Genomic DNA, 24,498 nt, shown 5'->3' on the forward strand with positions numbered 1-24,498 from the left:
TAGCACACAAAAAGAGCTCTACAGGTCAGAGGAAAATACAGAATTTTAAACAGAAAGTTTTCACAGGACTCTGTGCAGGCTTGTGAAGAGCTGTCACTTTAAATGTGGCTTTTTGCCATAACAGACAGCACTGTCACGGCACGGCGACCTAACAGCTAAACATCTCCTTAGCAACCATAAATATTGCTTCAAATTGTGCAACAGCAGGTTAGAAAGATTGAAAAATTTGGGGAAACAAGCGTTAAAGAGAAAAAAAAAAGCACGTTGCACAGCAAAGGCAAGAGGAAGTAGAAGAGATAAGTTACGTGTGTCTTTTGTGCAAATGGCTGGTATAAAGTGCCGATGCGGTATAGAGATAAAAAGGTTTCTATTAACTAAACAGTTTGTCTTCCATTTAGATCTTTACTTTTACACAATCTAAGAGATGCCGTCTGAATATATCTTCCTGGATTTGGACCTGGCCCTGCAGTGTCAGAGCAGATAAACATCAAAGACAGTTTTTGAGATGGTCTTTTAAAACTTGGCAGCATTCGAAGGTCACTCCACAAAAGGGAAAAAGCTAAGTTACCATGGCTACGGCTCAGAGCGTTTAACGTTCTGTATGCTCTGAAAAAAAAAAATTGGGGGCTTTTGGAGCTGAGCTGAGTCTGACCGGTGCCAGCTTTGGGTGTCTCTAGCGAGCAGGAAAGCATTAGATACAGAACGCTGTGCCAGCACTGCCTCTGTTTGTTACAGGTGAGGAATGTAGGGGTGGAAACACACTTCAGTTACAAGCTTTTGGGCATCTTTCAGGATGCAGATGGAACTTCCTGCCGGTTTTGGAATAACAGGAATATTTTTCACATGAATTATTATTTAATATCCTGCACACGTGCTGGACCGGAGCAAAGGCCTCGTGGCACCCTGCTGGCTTCAGTTAGTTTTACCCGCTGCTTCTCAGTTTCAAGTCCAACACAGCGCGAGCAGCTGAACGAGGCAAAGCGAAGAGACATGACAGTTTGGCTGAACTCGAGTTCAGACTCGTCCGTCGCCACCAGAATGGATCCAGTGTGCTGCAACTTTAACTGCTCTTTTTTTTTTAAAGGAAGTAATACAGCAATGATGGAGTCTCGCGGCTGTGGAGAGCACGGCTGGGGTCAAATCCATTTAGATTCCACTCAGCCCAAACAAACCTGAATGCATCTGGTGGAGAAGTAATTTATATGCTTTAATGTCTGTTTTGACAGAAGGAAAACCAAAACATTTTTTTTGGTTTCTGCATTCAGAGTCATTTCAAAATGATTGTAGTCTGAGTGGAGTGTGCACACGCTTTATTACTGGGTAAAGGAACACAGTTCAACTGCTGACCACACATGCTACAATCATTTTATATCATATTCTGCTGCCTGCATAGAGTGTTTGTCTTCTTTAGCTGCACTGGTCATTTTGCACCACCCTAACATATAACGTTTAAAAGGACGCTCAGCTCTTCGTTGTTGTTATTAGTGTTATTACCAAAGACTGGACGAAGCTCCCTTTGTGTTTCCACAGGCTGAGTAGTGCTCCCCTCAGTGCTGTTAATGTGGAACATAATGAGTAACAAGAAGAGCACAACCAACAGAGTTTATTACCAAACACCCGACTAATGACTACTGTGCACTCAAACTTAAGGCAGTGAGCAAATGCAGATCACAGTCACTGCGTGTTAGCATGACAACGTAACCACAAAGCTATAGTGATAAACTCACTATAACCTTCACCAAATTCTGTGTCGTAATTCCCAATGACATGTAGATGTTTTGTCACATGAACGCTCACTTTCTGTGTGAAATCAAGCGCACACCTTAAGGTTTCCAGTACATCAAACTTTATATATTATTTGCTTCCAGAGAAGGTACCATGATGGTGCACACACACGCACAGACTAAATCACAGGATGAAAACAAAACTAGCTTTGCTGGTTAAAAACAAAACAGGAAAAACAAAAACAAAAAATACAGCCTCTAACACCATGATTCACAGCTCTTTCATCCTCATCAAGCCATTCAGTGAAAGCTCATTACAAATGATGATCCACTGCTTTCCAGGAAGAGACCACTACCATCAAGACAGATATGTTTCATCGCAGCATACAGGTGACGACTCAGGACCATTTCTAGTGTACACACAGAACTGAGATATCACCAGCAGATTCCCTCCTTACTACAAATGGTAAATGGACTGGACACTTAAAGCACTTTAGCACTTTGCCTCATTTAACAGCTGCACTGCAAGCTGGATGCATCAGAAAGCATGGGGTTGGCATCTTGCCCAAGGATATTTGGCTGCAGACTGGAGCAGCCAGGGTTCAAACTACCAACCTTTTGATTAGTGCTCTGACTTCTGACTTGCTCTACCTCCTGAGCTACAGCGACCCCATGCAGGGGTTCAAAGTCTAGCTTTTCCTTTTTTGTTTTAAGTTTGTTGCTAATCTGTATGACATCTAAACTCGAAAGAGGGAAAAAAGTGGCAACTCCCTCGAAACTAGACAGAAATGAAAATAGCAACATGAAGAGAGGCTGTTCTGTATGAGAAAGAAAAGCTTCATGCAATGTACACCATACACTAAAACACAACACATATCTGGTATTGCAGGAGACAACAGAGGAACTTTTTTTTTTTACTTCAAAATTAAACTTGACATGAAGAGAAACATCACTGGCAGTCACCATCTGTTCCCTAAATTCAGACTGGCAAACTTTCACTATGCTGTTATTAATAATACCTGGAATCCAATGCAACAGTTTCAGGAGAACAAAGCTGCTGCTTGCTGCCAGTGCTGATGGAAAGGTCTCAAACTATAAATGAACAGTTTGAGGAAGAGCACAGAGGAACTAATTGTTATAGGACATCAAAATCCATCTGTGCTGGCAACGCAGAGGCACTGTGCTATATTAATGCAGAGGGCAGAGATCTAAGCAAGCTGACATGGTGAAAATATCTAGCAGTCTCATTTGTGTCACCTTGTGTCCAGAGCTGCACACAAAGACGTCGTCGTCATCCTCCCCGGCTCTCCTGTAGCCTCTGAACACACTGAATGCACGTCGCATGGTGATGCACGGCGGCCATCAAGTGCAACGGGGCACGCGCTGTGGTTTCAAAGCACCCCTCACCAACACAGACGCAAAGAAATACACCGCTTTCTCTCAGTCCTTCTGACTTGTAATGTTCCAGCTGAAGGTAACAGGAAATCTGAGACCTCACTTTGTGTGTGTGTGTGAGGTGGAAGGATTCTGTTCCCCTTTGCACTTGTCAAACACACACACAGAGCGCGGCAGTGTACACAAACGCAACTGGCACAACAGGAAACTGCTGAAATAGTGTGAGCTTCCCCTACGAAGAATGACTTTCTGTGGGTTTCGCTCAGACCAGCCGCCGACAAAACTGCTTCACCAAAGGCCAGACTCTATTTTTACCACAGTGTAGAGACCTGAGTGTGCTGATGAGAGATAACACCCCCGATCACTACTCCTGTGGACTCTTCTTTCACCGGGACAAATGAGTGCCATATGACAGATTAGGCAAAGTATATTTAAAGGAGGTTTGACAGGCAATAAAAGTGATTAGGAGAAGAGGAAGGTGTTATTTAAGTTTTAACACCAACGGCAACAATTCTCTAAAGATTTTTGCAATTCCATGTGGCAACATGCTGAAGCTCTTTCACCATTACAACACTTAGTTTTGATCACCGATTTCACTTTGTATTGTTTCTAGATGATACCTGGCACACGACAGAGTGTTAAAATTTACACCGGTAATCTTTTAACATGTTTTAGGTGCCGTATTTAATGTACTTGAGACACAGTTGAAAAATACATCTGAGAACGTTACACTACAGCAGGAAAAGCCATAGTTAATCTTCAGGTATGACAAGCTGCAGCCGACTAAATTTAAAGCACACAAACATGGCATCAGTTATCTATGTGTATCATGTGAAAGGGGTCACATGTCATGATGCATGTGCAGTACTGTCATATCTCACAAGAGCTGCAGGGACCAAATCACAATAAGAGAGATACCAGGGTCAAATAAGGAGTGGATGTAAGGACTGCACCTCCTCTGATAGCAATTACCCAAGGTAGGCTATTAATGCTATATTAAATATGACTTGAAACTATCAATGAACATCAAAAAGTAATCAGTAAAATGGTAAATTAGGGCATAAATCAAGTGAGAAGTGGGGCAATTTCCTCATTAACTTAAAAAGTGCAAGCTTTAGTTGACAGTCACCTCTTTTTGCAAACACTTTATTTCAACTAACTATATTTATTTAATGCTAAATCACAACAGTCGCTGCGTTATATTGTAAGGTAAAGACCTAATCGGACGAACCTCTGTGTACAAGCACTTGGTGACAGTAGGAAGGAAAAACTATCTTTGATTAAGGAGAAAACTTCAGCAGAACCAGTTCAGGGACGGGCGTCCATCTGGGGGTGAGGGGAGGGAAACTTGACAAAACACAACGATCAATAACAACCGGGAGGCTTCCCCTGCTGGTCAACAGGTAAGGCACTTCCTTACCTGTAAGGTAAGTAAGATACGATTGTGCTTTGTGATTATGATTATTTTGATGATAATGTGCCAGTTTTAAAAATAATAAGCATTATTTAACCAAAACGTATGACACATTAATTTAAATAATTCACTCAATTAAATAACACACTTTTTAAAACACTCTTTTTCAACAGTACCAGAAAATACAGGCACACCTGCTAAAATCTTCCCCGTGGTATTACACAGTAAAATACAGCAGGCAACTTCAGCATGACGTCCTCCCACAGTATACTCCCAGTACCCTCACTGTAAATCGCTGCCCAGTGTTTACACTGGATTCTCAACAGGCAGATTCCTGGCTGAAGTGAATGAGATGTGGCAGAGAGCGGGGAAGGAGGGATCAGGACCCAGGGTCTCTGACAGGTAATTAAAAATAGAGAGGATCTAGGGGATGGGTGGAGGGAGCGAGAGAAAGAGAGCAGGTGATGAGGAGAGAGGGAGAGAGGTGCTGTTGAATACAGAACAGTCTTCTTCACAGCAGAGCAGCCTGTCTGTTGGCAGAGCCGTGATAAATGAGTTTCAGACTACAGGCCAGTACAGTATAGGATCTCCACAAACTGCATTAAGAATGCATTACGCAGGCTGAGTGTGTAGGCCCGTGTGGTTTCATGTCGTTAATTCAACTCAGAGGTCTAATGGAGAAATTGAAGGAAGCTGGGAACGGACGTGCACAGCAGAAAACAAAACAACTGATTAGAGAGAGGTTTACTAATAGATCCCGATGAGCTTAGGCTCTGTTGCAGTTTGCTATCGCCCTTGTATTTATCGCCATATTGAGAAAAGCACACTATAAATCGCCTCCCTTCAGTCAGCCTCCTGTCCCACAGAGCTTGTACAATCGCTGGAGAAGGACTGCACCCAGCAGTGCGCTGTAAATTAAACCATAAATAATTCTCTGTGTAAAGAAGTACAGGTCAGGGTGAGGGCAGCAGGGGCGCACAGGCTGCAGTTAAACTGCAGGTCCAGTAGGTGTCTCCCTTGGGTTACGACAGTAGGCACAGGGGTGGGAGGGGGGAGAGTTTCCATCACAAATATCTGGCCATGAGGAGAGTAGAGGGGGAGGGGTTTCTAGCACATGGCAACCCACTCTGCAGCATCTCCATCAATGGTAGCTGTGCAGCAGTTTGCAGTCCAAACAGCACACAAAGGCAGATCAAACACTGCATTTTCTCATTTCAATCACCGATTCAGGATGCTGCTGCTGCTGCTGTCAGGATCTTGACAGACTAAAAAAGCCGAACACATTACATAATGTTTACAGATCTCACTTCCCTCCTTTGTGACACAGAATCTACGTTTCTGAATAGACACAGATATTTAAAAATGAACAGAAACAAAATGTCTTTTAAATGTCTTTATATTGTGGGTCTGAAATGACACAGCCCCTTAAGACATCCATGCTGTTGCACTTGGTTTTGCAAATGAAAAGAAAGGGAAGTAGTTCCGCAAAGATGAAAGCACACAGCATGAAACAGAAGTTCAAACTTCCTTAACACGGCTCCACCTGTACTGCAGGCCAGAGCCTGGATAATACAGACCTACTGAGCAGTGTTTTGGGTCTGATCACTAATTGTGAACACCAGCACATAACTCCTTACTGGTAAATGTGATGTTATTTATTTGCTGGTAGGCAAATATTCTTTCCCACAGAGTCAATCTTAGGAGGTCTGCATTGAAAATTAAAGGCAGCAGAGAGATTCAACAACAAGCTCCACTCTCTGTAATAACTGTTGTTAAAATAATAATTCTGTATTCCTCCCTCTCATCACCGACAGCACACGGGTCAATCTCACCTCTGAGCGTGGCTCTATTCCCCGGTAACCGCCTTACATAATGCGACTGAGTAATTGAATTAGATGAAAGCAGGTTAAAGGAAGTGCGGTGTGGTGGTGGGAATAGACGGCATGGTGACTGAGACCACGGAGACATCCAGCCAATAAGGTGGTCACCACGAGAACCGTTTGAAGCTAGGTCATGAGGGTTGGAGAGAGGGAGGGCAGGGGAGAGCATGCAGCATCGCTGAAACGCTGCCTCAATCTGCTCCCATTCCCTCTGTTCTTTTGTCCTCAGCTCTCTCATCTTTCTCTGCTGACCTCTTCCCACCGCCGCCTTCCTCTCTCGCTTCTGTTTCCCCTCTCAAGCCACGTTTCTCTGCAGACACACACACACACACCAAACAACCCTTTCATCTGCTGCATCTTTTGATAATCATGCACCAAAACCTCTTTGGCCATTCTTTCCTTCTTTATCCTGTGCCACCTTTCAGTCAGCCAACGCCCTACTGCTACCCCTCCTTCTCACATTCATCATACTTTCTCTCCCTCTGCTCCAGGAGATATGATGCTGATGACGATGGCCACATCCATATGATCAGATTAACCTACATTTCCGCGTTGCTAGTCATCGCTCCGAACACATTCGCCCACTCTCTCATCATAATATTTCTGGCAAAGCCCTCCCTGTCTATTTTCCATGAACATGAGAAAAGACGCATGCACACACGCGCACCACTCCTCACCTCCCTTAGCAACCAGTTTAAGAAAAAGAGGGGAAAAAAAACGTCTAAATAGTTTGTGCAGGGAAAAAAATGTTAATGAAACATATATATGCAACCTGCACAGGTAGACAGGTCAGCACTTGACAACCAGGGTTAGGCACAAAAAAACAAACAAAAAGAAAGAAAAAAAAAAAGAAAAAACCAAGAGATTAAAATTGAGTCAGCATCTTTTCAGCGGTCGGCATGACGACAGCTCCTTTCATTTCACGGATCAGAAGGTTCGGTGAGGCTCATGCGCTGATAGAGATGCGAACAATTAACCTTTCGGTGTGGAGCTGATAAGGCTCAGCTAAAATGTCAGTTTGTTATGATAAACCTCCAGATAGCTTGTTGGAGAATAACAAGTCTAATAGACACAAACTGTTGCTGCCTGGATACTGCAGACAAAAGAAGGCTCCAAGTGCTAAAACAAGCTGCAGTGGACAAGTGAATTTTTGAGTTTTTGTTCCAAAATCATCTGTTTTACATGATTTAAGGCTTCTTCTTTTTTTTTTTTGTTCAAACAACATCTCTGCAAAGAACAGAGGGAGTTTCACTGCCACACACTGCCTCTCCAATCAGGTTTCCTTCTTGAAATATTAATTGAGTGAGGGGTGGATTTTGAGGACAGGGGAAGCCTGCAGCCATGTTCAGTCTCCTGTGCATAAGGGGGAGACTGTCGTAGAGCCAAGAATGAGTGTGCGGCACTCTGCTCTGCCTATCTGCAACAACGCAACTGAGAATAACTAGAATGAGCCAATCAAAAGCTTCATTTGTAAAGGACCCAAGGACCTGGTTACTTTACAGGTAAACATCAGATCACAGGGGTCGGTTTCTATTTGGGCCTCAACACGAATCAAAGTGTGAATGCGAACACAGACGCAGAGAGAAACTTTTTTTAGTTTTGATCTTTTCTTTAAAGCACATGGAGACATTCCCAGACTATTTAAGAATGTGTGTGTATGCGTATGTGTGTGTGTGCCTCTCAAATATCACCAGGTCAGTGCATGCAGCTGCACACACTAGCAGGAGAGACGGATCAGAAACATGTTTGTTGCATGTGCTGCTACTGTCAGTGTATGATGTGATTTGTGTAACAAGCCGTTTCAGGTGGGTACCACATGTACCTTTGCTTCACCTGGCTGTGCTCAGTCTCAGTGGTCAGTGCCTCACTGCAAACTGTGTGGTTCTTCTAGAAAAGGGGTGTCGAACTCCAGGCCTCGAGGGCGGGTGTCCTGCAGGTTTTAGATCTCACCCTGGGTCAACACACCTGAATCAAATGATTAGTTCATTACCAGCCCTCTGGAGAACTTCAAGACATGTTGAGGGGGCAGTTTAGCCATTGGAATCAGTTGAGTTGGATCAAGGACACATCTAAAACCTGCAGGACACCCGCCCTCGAGGCCTGGAGTTCGACACCCCTTTTCTAGAAGCTCCGTGCAGTCTCTATACTCACAAGCGTAAATGATTAAGTGCATACTTGACAGATCTGTGGACCTATTACACTCCAGTCTTACGTCTTGACTCCAACAGACTTCCATTGAATAGATTATTCATATTTCATTAACCAGTTACGACAGAGAAACATATCTGCCTGTAGCAATCAATTCCACAGCAGTGCATGCAACATAATGATTTTTGCTGGAATTTTTTCTAGAGTGGAGCAAAGTTGCTACTGTTATCATGCACAGTGCTATACAAATGAGCTGATGCAACAGAGTGGATGAATTCGAAGATCTGGACCTAGGCATGTTAACTGCTCCTGTAGCTGAAAGACAACCATAATGTTATTAGCAGGTTGGACTAGTCACAGCATACATCAGCACTTCAGTTTTCGCTCCACTCCATCTTTACGCATCAGTTCAATCAGCATGTATGTAACCACCTAACATGTTCTCACTGGTTCTTTTGGATGCCCAGAGGTTAGTTTATGGTGGTTATGGACACCCCTGGCGCTCCATTGGCTAATAAAGTTAGAGTCATTTAATATTGTTTTAAATTAACAAACTTCTGTGGGTTTAATTCACTGCAAAGTTTCACTGTTTAAAGTGCTGGTATAACTATGCCTTTTCTCTAAGAAATACTCAGTGCAAAGGATTGTCTAACAGAGTAACAGATTGCAACAAAGAATCTGAATGCGCATGCTGGGGGAAGTTAAAGGCCACCGATCTGCACAGGAGGACAGACTCCCAGACCCCCCAGGAATGTGTCCAGTCTGGGTCATACCCCCCCCCTACTGTTCAACTCCTTTTGCTTTTCATTTTCTGCCAAACTTGGAGTCAAACTTTCACTAAAAGCTGCGAGCCAGCGTGTGTGCTCTCCGATCAAAGTGTGAGACACGCAGCCAGACTTGTGGGAAAGGACGACAGAGCCGTGCTGCAATCTGTTACCCACACAGCCGTCCAATAAAAAAGGAAGAACAGGATGTGATGGATTTTGCGTACGCTCCTGAGAGAGAACTGGAAGGGGTCTGATAAATGAATTCAGGCTGCACAAGTCAAACGACCTGCCAGCACCCTGACAGCATCAATTTGTTCTGTTTAGTTGCAGTGGGGTTATGGGGGTTGGGGGTTGGGGTATCGATGACGCGCTGAAGGAAAATTCAATTTCTTTAATGGAACTGGCGTTGGCAAATCTCACTCTTATTTCTCATTTCAAGTGGCCCTCACAGTACAAAGAGTCTCTGTGTTCAAACTCGCTGCCATCAGGTTTTCTCTGACTGCAGAGCCAAAGCTAACAGAGGGTCTGTTCTGTGGTGACACCACTAAACATTACACATTACATTCTGACACTTCAGACTATGAAAACTTGCTTAATTAACACAGACAGTGTGCCTGTTTTCAGGTCCTCCTGTATCCAGGCTCACAGACTGCATTACTGCACCAACATCTGTTGGACATTAAAAGAGCAGCACCGGGCTACATATGCAACTGAGATATTTACAGCTGGTGTCTGATCCATCCATCCGTGGCTACGGCTATTAACAGAGCAGAGCGGCAGACAGCGCCACTGTATTTTAAGAACTATTTCGCAGGCGTAATTTTTGTTTTCTTGCCATGTCTTGGTGGCACGGGGCTGAAGCAGAGGCTTAGCAGCATTCCTCTGTGGCTGACAGCTGACAGCTAAGCCCCCAGTTAATGACTAATCCTGCCCTAATGCCTTCAGTGTGATTGGTTCAAGCTAATTACACCGACTCCCTTCCCTGGGTGCAGAATGGCTGGTCGGGTGGGATGGAGAAGAGGTCAAAAGGTGTGTGGACTTGTGCAGCAGAGATCTTGGTGAAAGATGAACAGTCAGAAAACTAACAAGGACCGATTCTAATCAGCTGATTAAGTTGATTGATTTAAACAAAGCTTTAAAGCAGATTTGTCAAAGTTTTGATAGTTCTTGCTTTTCAAATCTCAAAGCAGCTTCTTTTCACTTGTTGCAACTAAAAGCAGCCACTCCAAAAGTCAAGAGTGCTGAGGCCCACGTAGAAAGCAGAAAACCCCACAGGTCTCCCCCAGTTTTAATCTTCACTCTACTCAAAATACAAGACAAGGTATTGTATTTCTTTGAAATATTTGATTGAAAAACATAAACAACACAGCCTGTTATGTAAAAATTGCTGCTGCTTGTTAAAGGGCGATAGGTGACAAGCCTTCCACTAGGACCCAAACTCCAATGCGAGCATATATCCAGCTCGCCATTGAGTTCCTGATGAAGGCTCTTAGGGTCCCATTGATCTTGTACAATTCTAGGCATTCCAGTATCCAGCTGTGGGGCATTGAGTCAGGTAGTGCACAGGTTGGTCAGCCTGGTCTTGCAGTCTCGGCTGACTGGTCTGTCTACCAGTAGCTGGTGTTTTACGCCTCTGGTATTCTTGCCAATCCCTTTCTGTGCCCCATGTATTGACCCGGGTGTCTCTCGTCAACTAGCAGCTGGTTCATTTCTGCTGCCAGATGCTCGTGGAGTGCAGTCAGCTTCTTCAGCCAGTAGGCGTGAACCATGTCGGGCCCTGGTGCTGTCCAACTCTTCATACTAGAGACCCTTGCTTGGATGTCTGCCACCGTGATGGTTACTGGACCCTGTTCAGGGAGGTCGCTGTGGTCTGACCTCAGATCCACTAGCCACTGAGCATTGCCGTTATGGGTTGCGTCCTTCTCCCATATGCTCTTCCAGTATTGTGCCGTCTCCAGCCTTGGTGGTGCTGTTCTCTTATTGTTCCCAAAGAGTACACCTTTGCTGGTTCTGTGGAGAACAGCTGGTTTATTCTCCTGCCTTCTATCTCTCTGGTGTACCTCCTCAAGCAGCTGGCCAAGGCTGTGAGTCTTTGCTTGGCAGTTTCCAAGGCCTCAGGTATGGACAGCTTCCTGTCCATACCTGTGCACTTTCTTTGTCGCACCTTTCTGCAACTCCATTAGTTGGCTAACCTCCCTCCGTGCTACTTTGATCTTGCCCTCTAGCCTCCTTCTCCATGGAGGGTACTGCCCCTTGTGGCTGTTCAACTTGTAGCCAAGCATCTCACTGATCACTGCTGCCGTATTGTAGATCAGCTTGTTAGTCTCGGTAAGCATGGCTGTAGGTATCGTCCGTAGTGCTGCATTATCATCATCTAGCAGACCTTCTGAGGGTACTTCACGTAATGTTTTTTATATTGTACCTCATCAATCTCTAGCTGTGCGAGCAGTCCCTTCTTTCGAGTGTTGGAACACTGAGCTACTAGTTGTTTCGCCGTCATTGTGGATGTTGGGTATCGAAGAATCCATAGGTCCCTCATCCTATTCATGTAACCCCTTCCGCCAGGGTTACTTGCGTAGTAGCATTCCAACAACGCCCTGTTTTCGTGTCTTGCCCACAGATGCCTGTCTCGCTCATGTCTGCGGTAACATCATGACCCACCAGGGGGCCCCACTCCCATTTTGGCCATGACGCACAAAAGAACCATTTTGGATTTAGCTTTAAAGGTTTCCTTGGCCCCGCCTCTCGCCCTGTGGTAGCTGGGATAGCCTGATAGTTCAGCGTTGCTTCTGACCTGCTTAAATCACCACAAACACTTCTGCAGAACACACAACCTGCAAGAAAGATGGTTATGATCAGCTTCGAATGGATGAAAATAAGTTTTGAATTTGCAATCTGTTGAGCCGTACATTGGTAAGACCACTGTTACCATGGGAACCTGCAAGCATTCAGATAATCCATAAGAGGCATGAGTTTGTTTTTTGACGTTATTACTATTTTTTTATGCCCGGACTTTATCTGCCGACAAACACTGCAGCACTGCTGATGCTGCAGCTAACAGAACACAGAAAAGAGAACTGATTGGTTTGTTGTACTAATTTTTTTTTTAAGTCTTAATTTTGGTAAACAAAGCTTTTATCAATTACACTCTTATACTTCTTGGAAGTCCACCACCTGGGACACACACATAGTTGGTGCCTTATAATTAAAATTCTCAGCAGACGAGTCCGTTACATCACAAAAACCATTCAGATACACGTCCACACAGACCTGTGTCACATTGATCCGGGAGGACCCCAAATAGTTGCCTTTCCTTTCTGTTATTTATTGACCGGGCTAACTCGAAGAAAACTTGACTTGATCCACTATCCTTGTAGTGCATTACTCCGCAAATGCAGCGGCACAGGATCTGTGTTAACCCAGCTGCTTAAACAAAGCCATTATCCTTCCACTTGATGGTCTCATACTGAGCATAGCAGGCAGGAAAACCTCTGCTTTCATCACACACAGAGCAGAGCTGTTATTGGAGAAGTCTATCCAAATGCGGCATTCTGACGACCCGTGTTTGTTTCTGGTGAAATACAGATCTATTTTTATTGTACAACATTGCTTTACAGTAGATACAACACACTTTACTAAAGCACAAACTACATCATAAAAACACATATTCAATCTGTAACAGCTCATTAGACAGAAAAACAAGGTCAGCAGAGAGCTGAAGGACTTCATTACAGAAACCAGGCTGTTATAGCATTAATCTACTGCCACAGCAGCCTTTACTTTTATGATTTTAGGATTTTTAAGAAATGCTGGAACCAGGCTGCAGGGATCTGCTCCCATTTAGCCCCAGGCATATTTGTGAGTTCGGCCACTGATGCTACCTGATAAGGCCAGGCTTCGACCACAACACTGATTGATTACAATGTTTTAAAATTTGTGTCTGAAAAAAAAAAAAAGGTAACTACATGACCCTCGGTGCACCTTGTTAGCTGACAGTTGTGTTCCGGTGGTAGTTGAATAACAGGTACATACTGGTACTGGTAAGTATAAAATCCAATCTTGACTTAAAAAGCTGGAACGGGTATCATGACAGTTTATGGGGTTTGATTTATTGAGCTCAGCTCTGTGTAGTTTGATTTTCAAAGTTTTCCCATGGTCAACCTTACATCACCCGACTTCTGGGGATGTGTATCAAAACCCGGTTCTTGTTGAGAACCGGTTCCCACTGTTTCAATTCCTTGGAATTGTTTGCCATTTTTGCAAACGATTCCCTTATCGATTCCAGTCGCCCCGAATGACGTCACCACGTTGCGGAGCGTCGCTTACTTGGCAGGAAACACGGTGCCTAAGCGGCTCAAATGCTCAAAAGTTTGGTTATACTTTACGAGAACGGATGACAACAGGGCAACTTGCAATACTTGCAAAGTAGATATTTCATTTAAGGGAGGAAACACTACGAATATGCAAAAGCATTTGCTCACAAAACACGCGATCGTGTTTTTAAATCCGCTCCGGACTTGTGAATCTCAACCCAGCAGCAGCGGTAACGTTTACACGTCCTCTCCCGTTATTGCGGCAGGTAAATAATCAACTAACAGTGCATATTATGTTAGCGCGATCTGCCTTATTACAAAACCTGCTATTACTGTGCATTTAGTGACCATGATGAGAGAGACAGACAGAGTCTGGCTCAGATGCTGGCAGTTCTCGCTGCAGTCTACCGGTAGCGTCTCCTTTCAGGCAGGATAGACTAATGTCACCCAGCAGTGACTAAGTTTGTGGTAAAAGGCTTGAACCCATTTGCCACAGCAGATGCCCCCAATTTTCAGTAAGTGAATGTGTTTAATTGTAGGCAGGGACATTTCTGGATATTCTTGTGTAATTGCTACAGAATAATTTATGTTACACTTTGTTATTGCTACAGAAGAATATTTATTTTATTATTTTACATTTACAATTTTTATTCCTGGGGACCCTGTGACACCCCATTGAAGAGCCGTAGGCTGGATCTCTTAAGATCTCACTGTTGGGTTTGTAAGGCCATGTTACTCCTAAATTTCTATCTTGTTCAAAGAGAAGATAAAAAACAAAGTTCTAAGCTAATCGACCTTAGTGTTCTCCTTTTTTTAAAAAAAGAATCGATAAAGAATCGAAAATGGAATCGGAATCGTGAAAATCTTATCAATACCCATCCCTACAGACTTCATACAAGGTTTTAGACGGAGCTAATGTCTCTGGGGTTTGTTCTTCAGGAGCAAGCGGGGGAAAATATTTTCCTCGTGAACATCAAACGTCAAGGCGTTTCCTTGGTTGGCACAAAAGCTCTGTCCCAAACCATAACAACCCCCAGTCCCATTATGACAGCATGTGATGGTACTGTGCCCACTAAATCAGCCAATACAACATGGCAACCAACACAAGCAGAATGTATCATTAACATGCCCGTTTCAGACTGCATTTCATTTTGCCAATAAGAGTATGTTTAACTGCGCAGGTCTTCATGTGCGTCAGCACCTGGTTTTTATTTTAATGAATCTGACTGGAGCCTGAACCAGAGGTCACTTCCACTCTGCAGCAGAACAAAGCTGGAACATTGGCTCCACACATCAGAAAGATGGAACGAGGCTTTGTTGTTGTGAGAGACGAGGAGAATGTGTGCACGTGCACATATCCTTTTAATACACGTGCAAGTGCTCATACGCACGCGCGCACACACGCACACACACACACGCACGTTTCAACTTTTTATAAAAGAAGCGTTTTACACACAAAGGCTTCAACATATAAAGAAAAACGTGTCAGTCTGCAGAAAGCACTCCCTCAGTGCTCCCTGTTTTAGTAGATTAGGTTTCAGAAATCACAAACTGTATGCAGCAGTGGAGGTACATAATGACCTCATTGATGAGTTCTGGAAACATGTTGATGTATATTAACATCTGTATTCTTGGTTTGTCAGCATTTGCAGGCACTTGGCTCAAATTAATCAAATCCTGATGAGTCCTGAGCAGGTGAGAAGAAAACAGCAGGATGTGTCATGCAGTGAAGGCGTGATTAGACCGTTTCTCAGCTGAACTAAAACCAGTGATTCATTTCACGCCGATAACACCGAAACAGTTACATAAATAATGATGAAATAAATCCCAGCCGACTCCTGGAAGAGAAGGAATGGTGCACTCCCGTCCTTCACTGTCATCTCAGCATCCAAAAAAATGTTCCTGCTGCAGACAGATGAGCACTTGAAGCAGGGACTGGGACAAAAACAGATCGAGTTACTGTCTTCACGGTACAGACGCCAAATATATTGCGAGTCAGCTGCCATCAGAGCTGAGATATCAACCTGTTAGATAATTGGGACTTTTTTAGTGATGACAGCTTTTACAGATTACTAAAATCTACACATTTGCTGATAACACGCTGATGGCGTGTTCATTTTGCAAACTTAAACAAACAGTAGAGGATTAGGATAAACTTATTGATCTATGCTGCAGAAAAATTTCTTGTCACCCTCTTCAGGGATTCCAGAGGTCAGGGGTGGCTACTAAATGCTGGAACAAGCTAGCATGCTTTAGTTAAAGCCTTTCATACAAAGAACTGCTTCTCCCAAGTCAATCATCAGCTGTTTTCACACATCAGGATGTTCATTAGAGTTAGGTCACTTGTCATAGCTTAATTCAGGTATTCCCACACTGGTGGAACAAGTCACAGTACACAGATATTATATCTAATAAACTGTATAAACAGAAGTGAAGTATTATTTTTACGCTAGCTGACAAACTGCCTCATTGTCTGGAATAATTTATCTTAAGACATTAATAAAGTAATGATTGCAGCTGATCAGTGTAGCTACTGTAAGTTGGCATAAGCACAGAATGACACAGTTTTTGCTATTTTGGTTTTGAAAGCCAAAGAAAATAGTGCAGGGTTTTTTTTGTGTGTGTGGAGCCTTCCAAGGATCATCATCGTTTACTTTTACAAAATAACAGGATTTTAGTTCAAGTGCATGTCGGTGCTAGTCCATCCAATCCTCACCGAACTTAGAAAAAAAAACGACTCAACTGCTTAAACCTTTTACACACCTGGAAACTGAATTTTGTGTCCACTTGCGTCCTTTGTGTTACTTTTAACTGTGTATCTTTTACTATTAGTATAATTTTAAATACTCGACATCATTGTCAACAACAGCTAGCCTTCAATAACATGTAATATGTTTGACATTATAGGTGACGCAGTGCTGTTCTGGGATATTTAGACTTTTGTCTTATATTAATTTTTTATCATCTGTGATTTCCCACAAGGCAGTGTAGATTAGTCCCATGCATGAAGAACAAACTGGTCAGATGCCAACAGATTAGTCAAAACGAGTGCATGTCTAAAAAAAAGTTATACTGCTGCGAGAAAAACTGACAACCTTAGGTTCAAGATGTCACATTTTATAAACACCAGCCCTGTGTTTGCATCCTGTGAAGCTGATTATGTAATACCTACAGTAGCCTGCTAAAAAAGGTCAGCCTCGATTTAAGTCACTGGACTGTAGCAAGTCCTGCTACAGAGGCAGCAGTGGAAGAACACTAGTTTTAGACACAGAGGGGTGGGTGTGTGTGTGTGTGTGTGTGTGTGTGTGTGTGTGTACAAGTTTAGAAATCTTTGTCTAAACAAATTGGCATTAGGTCAATTAGATTTGTCCTCACTAAGATATGAAAACAAATGTGTGTCTGTTTTTATTGAAGAAGATTCACCTGCAATAACAGAAATATGTCAGAATAAGTCTCCCTGCTTTATGTTTTGTATGTGACAAAAACATTTTTTAAGGTCTGTTACCTAAAATTATATATAAACAGCCCTCTTATCTAGACAACTCACTGGGGCTGCTGCTAACTGAGGTCTAATTAATTCACCGTAATTACAAACATTAACTTCAGTGAGTGATTGTTGTCAATATGCACAAGCCCTGAGGGGCAAATGAAAACCGAAGAGAACGGGGGTGCGTTACGGCTGCAAGCCTTCCAAGCAGACCGCAGGTTTGAAGGTGTCTGACACCTTTTCATGGCAGCAAATAAACCCGAGTGCAACCAATGACATTTCCAACATAAAGGCTCTATTATAGTTATGTGTTCCAGTTCCAGGTGCTATAATCCTATATCTAATTAACATCCCATGCATGAAAAAGGTTTATGGTTAAAGCAGACATTTGGAATTGTCACAATACAAAGAGCACTAATAACATTAATTACAGCGTTGCTCCATCCAGGTAACTGCAACAACGTCGCTGTTATATGAGCCGACACAATGAAAAGAACTGCAGGAATTAGTGATTCACCGTTATGCAACAGTCAGACATGGTACGGGTCTTTCTGATCGATACTGGCCTACGGACTGAGATGAGAACTTTATGCATGGCTGTGGCCGTTTATCTATTATGTCACATCAGTTTTGTGAGCCATTTGAAAGCTAATCATTTCAAAATATCTGTGGTGCACATACAAAGGTGTCACTGAATAATTTTTAAAAAAAAGCATAGATTAAACACAAAAAAGTACAGATACTGGAGAATTTGTTGATTGAAAAACTGGTTGCTGAAACTTGAAATAGTTCTTTAAGGAAAAACACCTTATGAAAAAGTGTTTGCCCTACTGTATCAAGTCAACATGCTTCATGATAACAAATGCTAGAAGAAACAGTCATCACTGCTTTATACCAGCGTTCACTGAACAGTCAACCAGTGCTGCAGTATTAAAATGATTATGTATCATATGAGAGGGCTGGATTAAATGTGACAACTCTTCGTTGTCCAAGCTTACATCTGCATGCTCCTTGTTTACTGGCTGCAGTCTTCCATAAAACAGTTAACGGGCAGAAATAGACGGTTTCACAGTTCACGTACGAAGAATTTTTAAATTGTTCTGGGACATGTGAGGTATTCCGCTATCCTCCCCTTCACTGTCCTGTACATTGTGAGGAGGGCTGATGGAAAATACAGGCCCTGAGAGCCTGGTAGCAGTAGGTCTGAGGTCTATTGATGCTGTGAGCGATGAAGTGCAGAGATGGCACACAATACAAGGGTTCTTGGTACAGAGGATAACAATGACCAGTCAGCCTTCAGTCACTGCAGCTGAGCAGCTGACTATGACGGGGGAAATGGAAGAAATGGGGGGGGGTTAAAAAGAGGTGTGAAGTGTCACAAGGGTTACTTGGTAGGAGGGAGGGAGCGGGCAGAAACATTGTGACATAGGCAGACACTAACAATAGAGAACAACAGAGCCACAGTAGGTACTACTGTGGTTGCTGTGGAGAGGTGGTGGGTGGAAGGGGTTAAGCCAACCTGCCAGTTATTATTAGAGAATAAAAGAACTGTCTGTACATGGTGTATTTCAGTCTTTTCTTCCTTCACACTGGAAGGCAGGTGTGTGGGTAACAGAGAGGAGGAGGGGGGGGTGCTTCAACTCATCAACCCATGTTGAGGAAAAACTTTAATTGTGAAGACAATCACCTCAGAGCACGCAGGCGAGGCACTGTCACATCTCACAATATCAGCTCTGTTCACTGACACAGTCTGTTCTCGTTACAGGCCCGTTCAGGCTGAACTGCATTTGCCCCGTGGTTAAGTGAAGGTCAGATCCTCTTTATACTCACTCGCTCCGACTCCCTTTTGATGCTGGAGGAAGAATGTGAAAACAAGCATCAGCCTCTTCTCTCTCATGTAACCCGAAACAGACAGACAGCCAAGGTTTAGAAATACTCCTGAGGATGCTTTAGTCTTACCAGGGCTGCCCCCCTTCAAAGTCACTGTTTCAAAGCAACAGTTAAGGATCCCTGATTCAACTCAAAAGATTAATTTATCAAGATGATAACATGCGTTGTGCTCGTGGCTATCAGAAGAGAGAAGGCGAAACCTTAGGTAAAGTAATTCCCTGCTAGCTGAGCCCCTCTCTAAAAAAAAAAAAAACGCGGTCATGTTGGTGACCTCCTGTGTGTGATGCAGGCCCGGTGTTGATCTCTCTCTGTTGGTGTTTTTCCTGGATCACCAATGCAGAGATATCAGTACACACTGAGATGTAACCCTTAACAACACACAGCTGCTGTAGTTATTCAACCAGCCAAGAAATGCCTTTGAGTTGAAATAGTGTTTTCCCCCTCCAATAGCATGTTATTATGTCAAAATAAAGGAATTGGTATTTGAATCACTGTAGTGAACTGCAGAATCAGAGTCAACTGAACGGGGAGGTCCTAATTGTCAACCTTCTGTAAGTAAGGCCCAGTTGAACTTGCCATTCGTGTGTTAAATGTTACTTTGACACATAACGCCCACGTAAAGGTTGTTGAAGATGCATATTCCCCATGGCAACCGGTTGCCTAATTCAGCAGGATAATGCACTCCACCGAACTTGTCCCAGATCCCAATCCCAGACTGAACATTTATGGGACATTTCAGTAAATCCCCATGAGACAACACACAAGACCAACAGGAGCAGCTACCAATGACATGCCTCGACTTTTCTGTTTTTATGTCACGGGGTTGAACAGTGTTAACCAGGTGGTTTTAATAATTGCGTATATCCTTTGGATGTTAGGTCTAACGTTTCCACAGAAGTGGATCTTGAGTGCTCATATTGTAGAAACCTACCGATCAACAGTTAAACCACCCTAAAGAACGCCTTGCTAAACTATATGGACAAAGGTATTGGGCCAGACCTCCTAATGTGATTTCAGCCCCACAGTGTATAAAATAAAATACATTGTTGAAAAAAATAGGTCATTCTAAAGAGTTCACTGAATTTAACATGGTGATGTAAGAATTCAGTCAGTTCGTAAATTTTCTCCTCTCCTCGATATTTTACAGTCGACTGGAACTTATGCCCCCTGCTGGAGTGTGTGTATAAGGCATTTCTGCATTGGCTTCCATTGTTTAAACTTATGAGCTGTGGAATGTTTTAGTGTTACTGTTTTGGTGACTGTCTGGTAAACAGACATAGCTCCAGTTCTATGATGGATGCTTTGATTATAGATTTCATATTATCATATAGATTGCTATATTGCTATTTACCAGTGTAGTTTGGATTACTGTCATCTTTTTTAGTTTTAATTCTCTGGAACTTCACTCGTCATGGTGACTACCGGGAGCCAACAGGTACAGCATGAGGTACAAAAGCAGTTTTACTACGAAGCTGCTCTGCTGCTATTCTAATTAAATGATCAACTCGCACATTCAATTTTTAACGAGAAACGTAAAGTAGCACCTCTAGCTCTATATTTAGTATGCACTTAGGTGAAACAACTATGCTATAGCATAGAGGTACTTGTTTATTCCTATTATTTTAAAACGAAATATACAGAAGTCGGATATCTAATAGATTAATTCCATAAAAAAGACTAATACTATCAATAACACATGCTTTTTACACAAGGAAATTACAACAGCAGCAGGGCTCGCAAAATCACTAGCCCGACGTCCCGGGGCTACCGATTTTTCTGGTCGGGCTACCAAAATCCATCTCAGTCAGGCTGTCATAGGAAGAAAAAATATGTCAATGCTTTTGCATTCTTTGGCAAACGTAGCTGTCAGTATGTGACATATTGAAATCGCGTTTGAATTTCCGTTTGTTTTTTGCTTTCACTGTGAATACAAAGCGGCAGCTACTGACTGGTGAGTGACAGATTAATTGCGCACTAATTCCTCTGACATCGTCTTATCACTCATTAGCTTACTATTCAAACGTGACAACTGAAATCTCCCGCAGCAAGCTTAAACATGTGATGCAGGTTGATTGCGCAGAGAATCGCTGATCATTATGCAAGTGCCTGTGTAAAAGCAGATGGATTTACGCAGGTATTTTAGTTCTGCAGAGCCAAATAAGACAGGTCAGGGTGAAGAAGGGACAGCCAAAGAAAAGCCGATCACAAAACGGAAAAGATATGACAAATCAGGCTATGAGGCAAAAACAAAAGCGCAGCTTTTTTTGGTTTCATGGACAAAAGAATTTCTGTGGCTGGAATATGACGAGCTAAATAACATCATGTTCTGCCGGGTGTGTCTTGAGTTTCCCTCGATTTCTGAGTCGACAAACACCTTTTTTACTGGGACCAGTAATTTTAAGAAAGACCCCATTAGAACCCATGAGAAATCCAAGAAATGCATTATTGCTCAGTCTGCAGTATCTGTCCCAGAACAAACGCCAATTGCAAAAAAACTACTAAAAATAAACCAAGCACAACAAGAAGTCCAGAAGAAACGCAGAAGAAAAAGCTGTTTAGAACAGCGTGATGTTGCAAAGAGTGAACTAGCTTTAGCAAAATTTAGCAGTCTTTCCAAACAAAGCAAATGGCCTAGATCTTGGTTCCACTTACCCCTTACCCGTGACTTCAGTGGAAATGTCAGATTCAGGATCTGACACAGACTGATTCATGTTCTACACAGTTCTTACAAGTTCATAGACGTTTCTGTTCAATTAGAACCAAATATTTGAGTTGATGATTGTATTTTTTTTTACAGTTGTTGTAATTTGTGTTTTAACAATTTTTTAAGTCAATCAAAAAATTGTCCTCTTTTTTTCATGCTACTTAAATTTATTTTGGGCTACCAAAAACTGAAGAGTGTCTGCCCGAAGGGCTACCAGAGATTTTGAAATTTTGCGAGCCCTGAGCAGTCTGCTGGTACAGCATGGTAGTGATTATCAGAGACCATGACAAGATCCCAGACTCACCAACACCTGCTCCACTTTTCCCCTCAGCCAAGTAGCCTAAGCCTTGACACATCCAGTCCCATTCACTAAGCCTTCTCTTACACAGTGCACAATGGCAGCTACTCACAATGTAATGAGGGGTCCTCAGGTATGAAAACATGGTCCGAAAGAAGAGAGACGAGTCCAGTCAGGGCTGGGGTGGGGTGGTCCTGAGCAGGTATGTCGATGTGGCAAGTAGTAGCTACTGTAACAACCTGACTACATCCACACAGTCGTCACGGAGAACAGAAGAGGCCTCAGCGGCCGATTAAAGGATCTTAAGAGATCTATTTAGGGCTCTGGTGCTAGCCTTAAATAGGAGGACTCATTAGCTGAATGACCTGATCCTCTCAGAGACACAGGGAGGGAGAGAGGGAGATGGATGTAAGGAGGGAGAGAGAAAGAAAATACAGAGCAAGATGAAGGCAATGGCAGAAAGAATCAGAAGGGACTGCTTGAGAAGTGGCCGTACCATGGACAAAGGCTATAAAAAGGTCAGAGTTCACAACCTTAGGGTCATAAAATCTGGTTCACACGCTCCATTTAGAGTGACAGATGCTCCAGTGAATTCTGCACTGAAAACTGTTGTGAATCTACTCGCGACAAAAGCCAAAAACTAATCTCAGCACTTTCCGAGACACAACAAGAGCTCAACAAAAGCCATCGGAAAGCCAATCGCAAACAGGAAATAACATCCAACAAGCCGCAATCATCAAATTGCCAAAACCCACCGCCATCGAGATTAGATTTTTGGCATTGTTGTAAGTCTGCCACCAGCTGTGTGTGAAAACAAAACAAAGTGATCACAGCTGATCCCAGTGCCCCCCTTTTTGTGTGTGGTTTCAGTCTGTGAATGGAAAGGTCAGCCAAAACAGACGAGGATGATGACAGATTAGAGTCACTACCTCGTTAGCCGGGCAGCAGATCGGTGGGAGGAGTACGTCGAGCGCACATCACGGTTTTGTTTTGACGAGCCAGGTGACAGAAGGCATCAGTGCAAGTGTTTGGTGTGGGTGGAAATCCGAGAAAGGTGTCAAGCTCATACCCTGCCTCTGCTGCAGTGCACAGGTGCGCACACACACGTTCATAGACTCACCAAACACACAAATCTTTGTACTATAAAGGAGAAGATGGCATTTACAAACTGGCCTGAAATGTACCTGAAATACAACATGATAATACTTTCTTCCTTATTTGATGTCACCTATTTATGTGAAGTAAACATCAAGTACTGATGCAGTTAAATGGCTTTTTTCCTCTGTAATGGACGGGCTTAGTGCTACAGAAGCAGAGCATGTAGCAGAGGAACTTCATAGGCCACGGGTGACGTTTGGGTCCCAGCTTACTTTGGCTGACAGCATTAAAGCTCATTAAACAGTAATACAGTCAGCATAAACAAGCAGTACATCAAAACATCCAAGGTTTCCCAACCAGCTCCTTCTCAGTGACATCTTTTCCGCTTCACACACCCATGTGAAGAGTTCTGCTTGTAGCAGAGTGCAATGAACAAGTTAAAAACAAACAAACTAGAGGGGCACTTGGAGAAAGCAATGTTAAAGCCTTAATGTGGATACAAGAAATACGAGTGTGTGCGTGCGTGCGTTAGGGGTAGGATCTCTCTGTCTTTATAGCAAAGCCAGGTTTACTTGAATACATATACTACTTAATACTTGAACAGCATTGTTTCTCAACTTGACTCCCGCTATATTAATGGTCACCCAAGTGCATTTTGTAACTCATTTCACCATTTAATATTTTCCATCCTCAGATTATCTCCACGCTCTTATTTTGAAACTTCAGCTGCTTCTTACCAGCCAAGCTTTTGACTTTACATGCCACATTCTCTACACGGGAGTTTGATTCTGTGCTGACCCTTCATGTCACACAGCTGCTTCTCCACACAGTCTCTCGTGGACTCCAGTTCCAAAGCCGTGGATCGCGGCTAACAACAGTACTTATTACCCAGAGCACTGCTCTGCCTTATTTGATCCTGCAGTTCAGGTGGAAATGACAGGAAAGGTAGTCTGTCACAGATGTGGTATTTATTGTTCAAAAGTAATTGTTTTGTCATTTTTTGGGATTCAGTAAAGTGCACGTGCCGCTCTTTTTGCATGTGTGGGCCCGCTCATGAACTCATTACCTGCAGCTGTACAGGAAAACTTATTTCTGTCCTTTCACACGTTGAAAACTCCAAAAGTGCTTTACTTCCAATCGAGACTGCTCTGATTAAACTTTTCATCATGTTGTTTGTATTTCTTCGCTAGCCTGATATATCATACTTGAGTTTTTATTCTGACCAAAGATTAACCTGGAAGCTTACCAAATACAGAGTTCAACTTGAGATGTTATTTTTATGTTTCTATGTTACAGTGGGGCAAAAAAGTATTTAGTCAGCCACCGATTGTGCAAGTTCCCCCACTTAAAATGATGACAGAGGTCAGTAATTTGCACCAG

General features: G+C 43.0%; 1 protein-coding gene across 6 annotated transcripts in view; it reads right to left on the reverse strand.

Moving 5' to 3' along the window:
- arhgap12b (Rho GTPase activating protein 12b) overlaps nt 1-24,498 on the reverse strand; it is a 64,210-nt gene that overhangs the window by 13,010 nt on the left and 26,702 nt on the right. The window contains exon 1 of one of the 6 annotated variants that reach the window (XM_042219273.1): nt 2,982-4,575. The exons of the other annotated variants lie outside the window; for them this stretch is intronic. Coding sequence (XP_042075207.1) covers nt 2,982-3,068 — 87 coding nt within the window. The 5' untranslated portion in view covers nt 3,069-4,575. Of the gene's footprint in view, nt 1-2,981; nt 4,576-24,498 lie in introns of those variants that run through there. 6 annotated transcript variants of the gene reach the window in all.

This window comes from Haplochromis burtoni, unplaced genomic scaffold (assembly GCF_018398535.1).
Source record: "Haplochromis burtoni strain Fernald_Lab_line unplaced genomic scaffold, NCSU_Asbu1 Contig_30, whole genome shotgun sequence".
In the NCBI taxonomy this organism is placed as follows: Eukaryota; Metazoa; Chordata; class Actinopteri; order Cichliformes; family Cichlidae; genus Haplochromis; species Haplochromis burtoni.